Source organism: Protobothrops mucrosquamatus, unplaced genomic scaffold (genome assembly GCF_001527695.2).
Source record: "Protobothrops mucrosquamatus isolate PMUCROS unplaced genomic scaffold, P.Mucros_1.0 scaffold3032, whole genome shotgun sequence".
Lineage (NCBI taxonomy): Eukaryota > Metazoa > Chordata > Lepidosauria > Squamata > Viperidae > Protobothrops > Protobothrops mucrosquamatus.
In genome coordinates, this window is record NW_015389046.1 from 2,463 (window position 1) to 17,037 (window position 14,575).

The window sequence follows — 14,575 nt, forward strand, 5'->3', positions numbered from 1 at the left end:
TATGACAGCTTTGCACACTTACGACCGTTGCAGCATCCCCAAGGTCACGTGATCAAAATTCGGACACGTGGGCAACTGACTCATATTTATGACAGTTGCAACGGTCACGTTTTTGCGACCTTTTGCGACCTTCGGACAAACAAAGTGAATGGGGGAAGCCAGTTTTGCTTAACAACTCTATGTAACTAACTTAAGAACTTAACAATTATGGCAAGACAGGTCATAAAATGGGTCAACTTAACACTTGTGTCTTGCTTAGCAATGGATATTTTGGTCCTAAGTCAAAAGACTATTTGCAGTCCAAAGAAAATTATCTAATAAGAGTTGGGTGCTTAACAACAGAAATGCAGATTTTAATTTCAGACTTCCTGTATAGGGTAAAACACTTTAAGTCCATTTAAAGGTCCCTGTTGTGATTGGGTGGTGGGCTTGTGAGTAGTTTATCCAAAGAAATTTATATCCAATTTTGAAAAAATCTATCGAGGTTTGGGAAGGGCTGTCTTAAGCAACCATCACATAGTTTTGGTCACCACGATGTAGAAAAGAGGTGGAGACTCTAGAAAGAGTGCAGAGAAGGGCAACAAAGATGATCAGGGGACTGGAGGCTAAAACATATAAGGAACGGTTGCTGGAATTGGGTATGCCTAGTTTAATGAAGAGAAGGACGAGGGGGGACATGATAGCCGTGTTCCAATATCTCAGGGGCTGCCACAAAGAAGAGGGAGTCAAGCTATTCTCCAAAGCGCTTGAAGGCATGACAAGAAGCAACGGGTGGATACTAACCAAGGAGAGAAGCAACCTAGAACTAAGGAGAAATTTCCTGATATTGAGAACAATTAATCAGTGGAACAACCTGCCTGCAGAACCGGTGAATGCTCCAACACTGGAAGTTTTTAAGAATAAGAATAGTATAGAGCTGGAAGGAACCTTGGAGGTCTTCCAGTCCAGCCCCCTGCTCAAGCAGAAAAACCTATACCATCTCAGACAGGTGAATGTCCAGTCTCCTCTTGAAAATCTCCAGTGATGGAGCGCCCACGATCACGGGGGGGGGGGGGTGTAAGAGATTGGACAGCCATTTGTCTGGTATGGTATCTTCTGCTTGAGCAGGGGGTTGGACTAGAAGACCTCCAAGGTCCTTCCAACTCTGTTATTTTGTTATTCTGTTAAGTGCTGCATAATCTGCCAAGTCAATAATACCACACTTAGAATATTGCATCCACTTTTGGTCGCCACGATACAAAAAAGATGTTGCGACCCTAGAAAGAGTGCAGAGAAGAGCAACAAAGATGATCAGGGGACCGGAGACTAAAAGATATGAAGAACGGTTGCTGGAATTGAGTATGTCTAGTCTAATGAAGAGAAGGACCAGGGGCGGCATAATGGCAGTGCTCCAATATTTGAGGGGCTGGCACAAAGAAGACCGGGGTCCACCTATTCTCCAAAGCACCAGAAGGCAGGACAAGAAGCAAAGGATGGAAACTAATCAAGGAATGAAGCAAGCTAGAACTAAGGAGGAATTTCCTGACAGTGAGAACAATTAATCATGGAACTGCTTGCCACAAGAAGTTGTAAATGCTCCATCACTGGAGGTTTTTAAGAGGAGACTGGACAGCCACTTGTCTGGAATGGCATAGGGTTTCCTGCCTGAACAGCGGGTGGGACTACAAGATCTCCGAGGTCCCTTCCAACTCTGTTATTTTGTTGTTCATATCAATACCAAAGACACGAGTTGCATCACCACATGAGTGTGATGTACTTTTGTGTTTAGTGGACATTTAGGAATAACAGACAGCTCTGTAGTCCACTAAATGAGGTTTCACTGGATTGTATATCCGTCCAGAATCTGATGGAGAAGGTAAGTACCTCAAAATGTTGGATCTCCTATTTCCGCCAGCAATGCATTGTTGGGGAGGATAATGGGGAGCAATGCATTGTTGGGGAGGATAAAGTTTCGATCCAGTCAAGAGACTTAGTAAGGTTGTAGTAGGGGACTTCCTCCTAGCCTTCCCATGTCTGTCTATCTGTCTTGTCTAGTTCAATCATTTCTTTTTTATCATGCCGGTTTTGTCTTCTTCCTCCCATCCCTACCATCATCTTCTCCCTTCCTCCCTCCTTTCCATGCTCTTTCATCCCTCTCTCTACAAACTCCCCACCTCATCTTCATAACATCCTTTCCCCTTGCAGTAGACATAAAGGAGAATAAAGTATTGCCCTGGCCACCGCCGGTAGGACAACTTACGGGGACGGAAGAACCCCTAGATCCAGAAGGTGATGTCTTGATTTCAACCTTCCCTGTTTGTTTTCAACCTGTCCTTCCTCCATCAAAACCTCTCCCTTTACTCCATCTTCTACTTTGCTACAATTCTTTTGATCTTTTTTTTTTTTTTTTTGAGCATCCCAGGATGCTAGTAGAGGGGGAACTGAGCTTATTTAGTACACAGAAGCTGCAGTTTGGCAGGCAGGTACTCAACAGGTATGGCTCCCTCTGACCGCAGAAAGGCGCCCGATTGATAGAAGAGCAGATGGACTTTCTTTAGACCAGATTTTCTCAACCTCCGCAACTTTGTGGACTTCAACATGTGGGCTGGGGAATTCTGGGAACTGAAGTCCACACGGGATGGAGCCACCCCCATTGGGCTGGTGGAGATAAGCCAGCAGCAGGCAAAACTGGATGAGTCGAAGTCCACCCATCTTAAAGTATGCTGGCTGGGGGATTCTGGGAGTGGAAGTCCACCCATCTTAAAGCATGCTGGCTGGGGGATTCTGGGAGTTGAAGTCCACCCATCTTAAAGCATGCTGGCTGGGGGATTCTGGGTGTTGAAGTCCACATATCTTAAAGCATGCTGGCTGGGGGATTCTGGGAGACAGTCCACATATCTTAAAGCATGCTGGCTGGGTAATTCTGGGAGTGGAAGTCCATCCATCTTAAAGCATGCTGGCTGGGGGATTCTGGGAGTCAAAGTCCACCCATCTTAAAGCATGCTGGCTGGGGGATTCTGGGAGATGAACTCCACCCATCTTAAAGCATGCTGGCTAGGTAATTCTGGGAGTTGAAGTCCACATATCTTAAAGCTACGGAGGTTGAGAAACACTATTCTAAACCAATTTCAAGAATCACAATTTGCTTTTCAAAGAAAATGTTTTCTTTTTGAATGAAGAAGTCATCACTAGTTATATTTATTGGACCACTGCAACCTACAGCTTTTAAATCCATTTTTTCCTATTCAGGTAGCTCTTGACACATGTCCACAACTGATCCCCAATTTTCAGCTGCTAAGTGAGACATTTGGAAAGTGAATTTTGCCCCATTGGACGACCTTTCTTGCCGCAGTTGTTAAGTGAATCATTATGATTGATTTTGCTTGTCAGAACCATCATAAGTATGAGTCAGTTGCCAAGCTTCTGAGTTTTGATCACCTGACCCCGGGGATGCTTCGTAAGCGTGAAAAGGGGTCACAAAAGACCCTTTTTTCCGTGCCGTTGTAACTTTGAACGGTCACTAAGCTAACTGTTGTAAGTGGAGGACTACCTGCATTTCAGAAATATACGAAATCCAAAAGTTTTATTTTTTTAATCTTAGAAAGCCAGTGGTTGTCGTTTCAACTTGGGGCTTAAAAAAAACTAGAGGGGTGAATTTGGCAGGAATGAAACACGGGGCCTCAGGAACCTCTCAAACTTTTGAAAAAATTGACACAGAATTTATTTATATATATATTTTTAGAGATTCTATATAATTGTTTCTTCCCATCCTGGCAATTCCTCTTTCCTCCCTCCCTCCTTTTCTCACTTTTCTATCTTTCACTGTTGTTGTTCCTTTTGTTGCACATGTGTCCACTGTGTTGCATGGGCCTGCCTGTCTCTGGCATGTTTTCACACACGGCCTGTTCTTGCACATTTTTTCCACAGCCCGTTTCCAGAGTGGTCGGTAAAAGCCCACCTTTGGGTCGCAATCAGAAAATGAGACTTTCTTTGCAATGTTGTGATGCTTCTCTCTGACGTGTGTGTATGTGGGGTGGTGGTATCCTGATGCATGTTCCAAAAAAAGGCGGAGTTGTGTTGGGGCACCTGTGTCCACCATGTTGGGGTACCCCTGCCCTTCTTTGTGCAGACACTACAGCCTAGAATCAGGGGTAGGCAACCTTGGCTCTTTTATGACTCGTGGACTTCAACTCCCAGAATTCCTGAGCCAGCCATGCTGAGGGGAAAGGGAGAGGTTTCCAAGCTGAGCCATGCTGGCTCAGGAATTCTGGGAGTTGAAGTCCACAAGTCATAAAAGAGCCAAGGTTGCCTACCCTGGCCTAGATGGTAGTCTTCCACTTACAAGCACAACGGAGCCCACGTTTCTGTCGCTAAGTGAGACATTTTTAAGCATGTTTTGCCCCGTTTTACGACCTTTCTTGTCACAGTCGTTAAGGGAATCGCTGCAGTTGTTAAGTGAATCTGGCTTCCCCCATTGACTTTCCTCGTCGGAAGTTCGCAAAAGGGGATCACGTGACCCTGGGACACTGCAACCGTCGTAAATACGAGTCAGTTGCCAAGCATCTGAATTTGGATCATGTGACCACGAGGGATGCTGCAATGGTCATAAGTGTGAAAAACGGTCACTTTTTTCAGTGGCGTAACTTGGAATGGTCACTAAACGAACTGTCTTAAGTCGAGGACTCTCTGAACTCCTATCGCTTTGAATAATGCAATCTTAATGAAGGTGAAGTCAAGGCTGTGCCATCTTCTTCGGTAAGAATACAAACAGGCCCCAATTTAGACCATTAACAAAGTTGTGACAGTCCTGAGAAAAGTAACTTGCAACCAGTCCTCGCACTTATGACCTGCACAGCATCCCGGCAATCCTGTGATGGGCAGCCAGCATCTATTCAAGATGGCTGCAGCATCCTGGCATCGCCTGTTTCCTATCTGAGATGTTCCCGGGGGGCTTCCAACAAGCAGAGTCAACGGGGGACACTGGATCCACTTAATGGCCACTGCAGCAAAAAGGTTGTAAAGTTGGACAGGACTCACTTAAGGACCACATTATTGTTTACGACTTTTGTGACCTTACTAAAGATCATAAAATCGGGCATGACTCCCTTAATGACCAAAGTTCTGGGGCCCATTGTGGTCATAATTTGAGGACTACCTCCAAAATCTCCCAATCTAGCAGGCAGTTTAAAGTCATTTTGAAACCAGAGGTTTAGTTTCTGAGCCAAGATAACTTCATTCAGATGTTGCCCATATGTTTATCCCAGCTAGCATTTTGATGACACATCCACACAAACACCCAGCCACCCTCACATACAAACAGCGGCTGAAACGTCTAATTTTTATGGATTGGCAACCTAAAGGTTGCTTATGTAGAGACTGAAAAGGGCAAGCTTATAAAATTGCGTCCACAGGGAGCAAGGTCAAAAAAGTCAAGATGGCGGCCATAGCCAGCACACACGCACATATCCCAACGATGTTTTTGACCCCTCTCTGCAGATTCTGAGAGGGATCCTCAATTTTCCCCCTCCTATTAGAATTCATTGTTGGAATATATACAGTGGCATTCAGTCAGTAGATGGCAGTGTTTACAAGTTTGGATCTATGGTAAGCAGTAAAGCACATGGTGACTGTACACTTTGTTTGATCTCTGCTGCTATATATCAACAGAATTTCTCAAACCTCCACTGCAGTTTCCAAATTCTTTACAAAATCCAAAAAAAATGACAAAAAACAGGCTGCCAACATTTCACTGTCCCCTCCCCACTGCAGGGTGTGCACAAAAAGCCAAGATGGCAACCGATGGCCAGAGGACATGTAAGAAATGGGCGGAGCTTGCTTTGCACAGTTGCCATTTTGACTTTTTTTTGACTACCCTCCCTTTGGGAGTCTGCTAGCCAACCAAGAAACATTCCCTGGCAGGGGAAGTGCCCATTGGCTCCTTCGAGTCGCCTCTCCAACTGTCTAAGGGTCTGTCCTGCTCCTCCCACAGCACAGTTCGAAGCCCCTGAGTGGGACCGGATCTCTTCCTCTTCCTCCTCCTCAGCCCCCAAAGAGCACCGGCCACGTCCGCCGAAGCACCTGACCGGCTCTGCCAAGTTTGGCCAGTCGCAGAGCCCCGAGTCTGGCGTTCCCCTGGCTGAGCGCATCGACCTGTCGCTGCCCCTGGAGAGTCAGGCGTAAGTGACACCCAGGAGGGGATCAGGGCTGAGTGTGGGTCCCATATTTAATAATAATAATAATAATAATAATAATAATAATAATAATAATAATAATAATAATAATAATAATAATAATAATAATAATAATAATAATAATAAAGTTGGAAGGGATCTTGGAGGTCATCTAGTCCAACCCCCTGCTCAGGCAGGAAACCCTATACCATTTCGGACAAATGGCTGTCCAGTCTCTTCCAGTGTTGGAGCATTCACCGCTTCTGGAGGCAGGTTATTCCACTGGTTAATTGTTCTAACTGTCAGGAAGTTTCTCCTTAGTTCTAGGTTGCTTCTCTCCTTGATTAATTTCCATCCGTTGCTTCTTGTCCTGCCTTCAGGCGCTTTGGAGAATAGCTTGACTCCCTCTTCTTTGGGGCAGCCCTTGAGATAATGGAAGACTGCTATCCTGTCCCCCCTCGTCCTTCTCTTCATTAAACCAGACATACCCAATTCCAGCAACCGTTCCTTATATGTTTTAGCTTCCAGTCCCCTAATCATCTTTGTAGCTCTTCTCTGCACTCTTTCTAGAGTCTCAACCTCTTTTTTACATCGCGGTGACCAAAACTGGATGCAGTATTCCAAGTGTGGCCTTACCAAGGCATTGTGAAGTGGTATTAACACTTCACGTGATCTTGATTCTCTCCCTCTGTTAATGCAGCCCAGCACTGTGTTGGCTTTTTTGGCAGCTGCAGCACACGGCTGGCTCATATCTAAGTGATTGTCCACTAAGACTCCGAGATCCCTCTCACAGTTACTACTCTCCTGGATTAGTTTCCCTCCCCGAGCAAAGGCCATTAATTTTATTTTCTTCTATTTTTCTTTTTTTCTCTCTCGCCGACAAAGTTCAATAGATATTATTCCACGACGTACATTGACCGCTCAAAAGTAATTATTATTGGTGTCCCGTTTGCCACAAATTGTTGATGTTTTAATTATTTTTTGTGCCAGTGATTTTTCTCATTAGTGGCTATTGACCAAATTATCCGGGATTCGGTGCGCAAATGGGGGATAAACAAAATGGTCATTTTGATCATGCTGGGGAAAATGCCAAGCGGAGGGAAAACTGTTCAAACCACAGTCAAAATAGAGTCTTTATCATTTCTATCATCCTTCAAAACATGTTACAAGTCGTCTTGGATTTACAAACATTCATTTAGTGACCGAAAACTCGGAAGACAAAACCTTTGGTCCCGGTGACCGACCCAGATTGGATCATTTAGTGACAGTTCAAAGTTACCACAGCGCTGAAAAATGTGACCTATGACCCTTTTTCACACTTAGGACCGTTGCAGTGCTCCCCACGGTCACGTGATCCAAATTCAGCCGTTTGGCAACTGATTCATATTTACGACGGTTGTAGCTTCCCAGAGTCAGGTTATTAATTTTTGCGACCTTCCGACATGCAAAAATTCAATAGGGAAGCCAGATTCACATCGCAACCACATTACTAATTTAACCACTGCAGTGATTCACTTAACAATGGTGGCAAGAAAGACGGTAAAATGGAGCCAAACTCATTTAACAACTGTCTCACTTAGCGACAGAAATTCCACACCAGGAGTACCTGCATCCAGTTTTGGTCACCACGTTACAAAAAAGATGTGGAGACTTTGGAAAAAGTGCAGAGAAGAGCAACTAAGATGATCCAAGGCCTGGAGACTAAAACATATGAAGAACGGCTGCAGGATTTGGGTTTGGAGAAAAGAAGGACTAGGGGGTACATTATAGTAGTATTCCAGTATTTGAGGAGGTCAACTTATCTCCCAAAGCATCTGAAGGCAGGACAAGAAGCAACAGATGGAAACTAATCAAGGAGAGAAGCAACCTAGAATAAAAAGAGAAACTTCCTAACAGAACAATTAACCAGTGGAACAGCTTGCCTCTAGAAGTTGTGTGTGCTCCAACACTGGAAGTTTTCAAGAAGAGATTGGACAGCCATTTGTCTGAAATGGGATAGGGTTTCCTGTTTGAGCAGGGAGTTGGACTAGAAGACCCCCAAGGTCCCTTCCAGCTCTATTCTGACCTTCTCTCTACTACTCTGACCTCCTTTATAAACTGAGAAATTAGGGAGAGTCCGTTCTGAGTATCTTCTTTCTCCACCCGTTATGCAGGTGAGGGCTCAGCTGTCTCTTATCTGACTGTTCCCTAGACCAGGGGTCCCCAACTTGTGGCCTGCAGCCTGGTAGTGGGCTGGCCAGGGTGCCTATGTGTGCGTGCACACCCCCTCACTTGTGCTAGTGCCCTGGCCGCAGGGCGCAAAAACAGGACGCCATGCCATGGGGCACAAAAACGGGCTGCCGCTGCGCCTCAGGGCACAAAAATGGGCCGCCAACACACCTCAGGGTATGAAAACAGGCCGCTGTCATGCTGCAAGGTGCAAAAACGGATGCCACTGCGCCGCGGGGTGCGGAAACGGGCCACCGCCACGCCGCAGGGTGCAAAAATGGGCGCTGCCATGCCACAGGGCACCAAAACGGGCCACCACAGTGCCGCAGGGCACAGAAACAAAGCGCTGCAGTACACAAGAATGGGCAGAGTTAGTATCACGTGGTGATACATTTGCGGTGCGCGCGTACTCATGACCCTGTGCGCACTCGCGCACGCACACCTATGAAATGCTTCCCTCTCCCTTTTCCTCTGGTCCGCCAACCGACAAAAATTGGCGCCCTCTGCCTCTAGACAGCGTCTCTTCCTCCCGTCTCCCAAAGTCATTCTCACATCCCATTACCCAACCTGGTGCTCTCCCGATTGCAAAGGGTTCGCAACTGCCCCGACTGGAGGACAGGCTGCACCAGACATTCCCCGAGGATCTTGTGTTCGTGCAGACCGCTTTTTCCCCACAGGTAGGAGAAAAGGGTCTCTCCGCCAGGCAGGAAAAACCACCGGGAGGCAGGGCGAACGTACCGATGTGACTCCGCTTTCTTGTGATTCGCAGGTGGTTTCATGGCCCCATCAGCCGAGCTGAAGCCGAGACACTCCTGACGCTGTGCAGGGAAGGCAGTTACCTGGTTCGGAGCAGCAAGGCCAGCCACAGCGAGTATTCCCTCTCGCTCAGGTAAGGGGGTGGTGGAGTCCGACAGGTGGTCCTCGACTTACGACCGCAACCGGCAAGCGACGCAAATGAGTCGCCTCCAATTTTGCAACCTTAATAATGATAATAATAATAATAAAGTTGGAAGGGACCCTGGAGGTCATCTAGTCCAACCCCCTGCTCAGGCAGGAAACCCTATCCCATTTCAGACAAATGGCTGTCCAGTCTCTTCTTGAAAACTTCCAGTGTTGGAGCATTCACCGCTTCTGGAGGCAGGCTGTTCCACTGGTTAATTGTTCTCACTGTCAGGAAATTTCTCCTTAGTTCTAGGTTGCTTCTCTCCTTGGTTAGTTTCCATCCGTTGCGTCTTGTCCTGCCTTCAGGCGCTTTGGAGAATAGCTTGACTCCCTCTTCTTTGTGGCGGCCACCTTCTTTGCCACGGTTGTTAAACCAATCACCACAGTCGTTAAGTGAGACAGGTGGTCATTAAGCGAATCTAGCATCCCCTCTTGACTTTTCTGGTCGGAAGCCCTCCCCCCGGGGAAGGTCGCCAAGGGTGATCACGTGACCCCCGAGATGCCGCATCCATCGGAAAGATAGGCCGATTTCACGCACCCCAATGGCAGTCCCGTCACCAGAAGGACACTGTGACGGTCGTACGTGCGAGGACTGGCCCCACCATTGGCTTACTTGCATGATTAATACTATTATTTTAAGTTTTTACATTGCCCCTTTCACCCAAGTGACTCTGGGACGTTCACAACAAATATCGTACGGGTAATCCTCGACATGCGATAGTTCATTTAGCGCCTGTTCGAAGTTACAGCAGCACTGAAAAAAGTGACTTATGACCGTTTTTCACACTTACGACCGTTGCAGCATCCCCCCACGGTCATGTGATCAACATTTGTGCACTTGGCAACGGACGTGTATTTGTGACGGTTGCAGGGTCCTCGGCTTACGACCACAATTGAGCCCAGAATTTCTGTTGTTAAGCGAGACATTGGTTCAGTGAGTTTTGCCCCATTTTACGACCTTTCTTGCCACAGTTGTTAAGTGAATCACTGCCTGGCTTCCCCATTGACTTTCCTGGTCAGAAGATCAGGAAAGGGGATCACATGGCCTCGGGACACCGCGACCGTCATAAATATGAGTCAGTTGCCAAACAGCTGAATTTTGATCACATGACCAGAGGGACGCTGTAATGGTCACAAGTGTGAAAAACGGTTATAACGGTCACTTGTGTCAGTGCTGTTGCCACTTTCAACAGTCACTAAATGAACTGTTGTAAGTCAAGGACTCCCTGTATTTTGATCCTCAGGCGTAATTACCCCCATATTACAGATAGGATAACTGAGGCTGTCAGAAAAGACATTCATTTCCCTGTCATCCAGGCTGGTCACTGCTACAGGTTGTCCTCGACTTAAAACAGTTCATTTAGTGACCGTTCGAAGTTACAGCGGCACTGAAAAAAGGGACTTACGACCGTTTTTCACACTTACGACCGTTGCAGCCTCCCCATGGTCACGTGATCAAAATTCAGACTCGTATTTATGACGGTGGCAGTTTCTTGGGGTCATGGGAATGTTCCCAGCTGACCTCTAACAAGCAAAGCTAATGGGAGAAGCCAGATTCGCTTAATGATCGCCTGATTCACCTAACACCTGCGGTGGTTCACTTAACAACTGTGGCAAAAAAGGTGGTAAAACAGGCCACCACTCACTAAACACTCGTCTTGTTTAATGGAATGAACATTTAAATAATAGTAATGCAAGAGCAAGAAGTGGTGGGGCCAGTTCTCGCACTTATGACCGTCACAGTGTCCTTCTGGTGATGGAATTGCATGTCTGGTGAACCCGGTATGTTTTTCCAATGGGTGCAGCAGTTGTGGTAGTAAGTCGAGGACTCTGTGATGACCCAGGACACAGCACCGAGGCCATGCAGTCAGCTGGCAATTCAAACCGCCCTTTAATTGCTCCAAATTTTCCCCAAATGCTCCCACGTTTCTGGCCAGCCTCCAAACACAGGAAGACACCCACACCTTCAGCCGCCTCTGGCTGCAAGTAGTTTCACATACAGCCTGATTAGGAGAGGAATTTACTCAAGGCCACGGAGATAACAAGGAATGATACATACATCATAAACCTAACGTGTCTGTGTGAATCCTCCTCTCCCTCGACCTCCATAGGGTCCCATTCCAGTTCATTTTCCTCTGCAGATGCAGATTCAGGCTCCGATGGAGGCAGGACAGACTCCCTGTATTCAACCTTTTGCAAAGACTGAGCCTTCAGTTCTTCATCCTTCTCCTCGCTTCTCCTGCTTCTTCCTCTTCCTCCTTTGGAAGATTCAATTTCTTCTCTGGCTGTTTTCTTCCCCCGCCCACCAACGTTCGCTGTCCTGTCGTTCGTACCTATTTCTCCTGCCAGCCTGGAAAGAGGAAAAAAAATCTCATTTTTGATATACATTTCTAAGTGGATTTCTTCTGCAAACGCGCGGAGCTTAAACGGATTTGGCGCGCAGCCAGAGAACTCTCCGGAAAGGGCGGTGGACGCCGTCTCGCCCCAAGAGATGCCAAATCAAGCGTCTTCAGATCGGACCTGGGAAGCATCAAATCTTCCCCAATCCCCATGAGACTCCCATCATCCCCAGCCAAATTCTCCTCCTCTGCTGTGATTTACAGGGGCGGTTGTTCCCCTCTCTGGTTAAATCCGTGGGTGCCGAGAGGAAAAGGATGAAAAATACAATTTGACAGCAGAGGCATAATCTGTGTTGAGAAGGTCACAACTGCACCCACTCAGTGTCACGCTGCCCCCCTCCCTTCCCTTCACGGGGACCCGCCAGCGCTTTGATCACGCCTGTGCCGTGTCGCCTGCTGTTGTGTGGCACAACCTTTTGTTCTCTTTTCTGCTCTGTCAGAGCCGTGAAATTACAAGCCTTTTTTTTTTTCCCCTCTCCGCAAATGGAGCGTCTTTCTTTAGAGACAAGATTAGTCTCATTTGACCGCAGATTCTGCCGGAAAAGAGAGTCTATAGTTACGCTTTCTTCTTCTTCTTTCTTCTTCTTCTTTCATATATTGAATAAGAATAGTCTCCAGGTCCATATGGAGAGATCAGCCACCCCGACACGTTCGTTGAAAGGAGACAATAAAAAAAAGAAGGAAAGAAAAAGATCCTAAATGTATTCTTTCCAGGGAGATAAGCAGGGATTAACCCCAGACAAACAATCAAGCAGAAAACAATACCCTCATCAAGGGACTGTGGAGGAGAAAAACCGCTGTCCTAGCAACGCTGGCAGGGCAAGCTACTGTATATAAACAAGGAGACAACCCCACTCCCTTCTAGCACTGATGAAGTTACCTAGTTGGGTAATGAAATGTCTTAAGAAGACATCCAAGCTCAGAGAGCACCAGGGACCCCCCAGTCGTCATCCTCCTCCTCCTCCTCCTCCTCCTCCTCTCCACAAACCCCATTCCCTTCCAGCACTGATGAAGTTACCTAGTTGGGTAATGAAATGTCTTAAGAAAACAACCAAGCTCAGAGAGCACCAGGGACCCCACAGTCGTTGTCGTCGTCGTTGTCGTCGTCGTCGTCGTCGTCGTCCTCCTCCTCCTCCTCCTCCTCCTCCTCCTCCTCCTCCTCCTCTCTGCAAACCGCACTGATGATGTTCTCTAGTTGTGTCATGAAATGTCTCCAAGCAAACCAATCTAAGACAGGACCAAGGGCTCCACAGTCTCCAGTTTGGGGACAAGGAAAATGCCGTAGCGGATGAAGATATATACTCTCTTCTCCGGCAGAATTGCCTTATTTTGGGGAGGAATCCCTTTAAGGGTGGAGATAAAGTCAGAGGCAGTTGGATAACAGTGCAAAAAGGACATTTTCCCACCAAATGTTGTAGTAGAGAAAAGGCAAATGAGTTTTTGAGTTTTCAGACGTAGGGAATGTAGACCTGGAGAGTAAAACCTACTAAGAATGGCTGAGGGACTTGGGTTTGCCTAGTCCAGGGGTAGGCAACCTTGGCTCTTTTACGACTCGTGGACTTCAACTCCCAGAATTCCTGAGCCAGCCACGCTGAGGGGAAAGGGAGAGGTTTCCAAGCTGACTGAGCCATGCTGGCTCAGGAATTCTCGGAGTTGAAGTCCACGAGTCATAAAAGAGCCACGGTTGCCTACCCCTGGCCTCGTCTAAAGAAAAGGAATAGGGGTGACATGGTGGCAGTCTTCCAGTATTAGAGGGGCTGCCACAAAGAAGAGGGGGCAACTTATTTTCCCAAGCACCAGACGGCAGGACAAGAAAGAATGTTTGGAAAATGATCCAAGAGAGAAGCAACCTAGAACTAAGGAGAAACTCCCTGACAGTGAGGACAATTAGCCAGTGGAACAGCTTGCTAGCAGAAGTCATAGGCACTCCATCACTGGAGGTTTTAAGAAGAGACTGGACAGACACTTGTCTGAGATAATAATAATAATAATAATAATGATGATGATGATGATGATGATGATGATGATGATGATGGAAGGGACCTTGGAGGTCATCAAGTCCAACCCCCTGCTTAGGCAGGTAACCCACTTGAGCAGGGGGTTGGACTAGAAGACCTCGAAGGTCTCTTCCAGCTTTATTCTTTTCTATTCTATTCTATTCTGTATTTTTATTCTATTCTATTCTATTCTATTCTGTATTTCTATTCTATTCTATTCTGTATTTTTATTCTATTCTATTCTATTCCATTCCATTCTATTCTATTCTATTCTATTCTATATTTCTATTCTATTCAATTCTATTCTGTATTTCTATTCTATTCTATTCTGTATTTCTATTCTATTCTATTCTGTATTTCTATTCTATTCTATTCTGTATTTCTATTCTATTCTGCATTTTTATTCTATTTATTTATTTATTTATTTATTGTATTTTTACCCCACCCTTCTCCTTGCGGACTCAGGGCGGCTAACAGCCTAATAAAAACAAATACAAAAGTACAAAATACTATCATTAAAAACATAATTAAAAGGAAATATTAATTTGGCCTTTGTTATTTTAAAAATTATTTTAAAACCCAGCTAAAAATTACCCCTTAGGCCAGTCCCGCTAGCTGAAATAACCATGTCTTGAGGGCGCGGTGGAAGGAAGGGAGATCCAGGATCACCCTGATCTCTGGGGGTAGTTCGTTCCAAAGGGTGGGAGCTCCCACCGAGAAGGCCCTCCCCCTGGGGGTCGCCAGCCGGCACTGTCTGGCTGACGGCACCCTGAGGAGACCCACTCTGTGGGAGCGTACCGGCCGATGGGAGGTAATCTGAGGCAGAAGGCGGTCTCGGAGATATCCAGGTCCGATGCCATGGAGCGCTTTGAAGATGATG

The 14,575-nt window shown here is 46.5% G+C and overlaps 1 protein-coding gene across 1 annotated transcript in view; it reads left to right on the forward strand.

Moving 5' to 3' along the window:
- Positions 1 to 2,184: 2,184 nt before the first annotated feature.
- LOC107296923 (SH2 domain-containing adapter protein F-like) overlaps positions 2,185 to 14,575 on the forward strand; it is a gene marked incomplete at its 5' end in the record, with an annotated part of 19,518 nt that continues 7,127 nt past the window's right edge. Inside the window, 3 exons of the mRNA XM_029286172.1 lie at positions 2,185 to 2,268; positions 5,969 to 6,155; positions 9,127 to 9,246. Coding sequence (XP_029142005.1) covers positions 2,185 to 2,268; positions 5,969 to 6,155; positions 9,127 to 9,246 — 391 coding nt within the window. The remainder of the gene's footprint in view (positions 2,269 to 5,968; positions 6,156 to 9,126; positions 9,247 to 14,575) is intronic.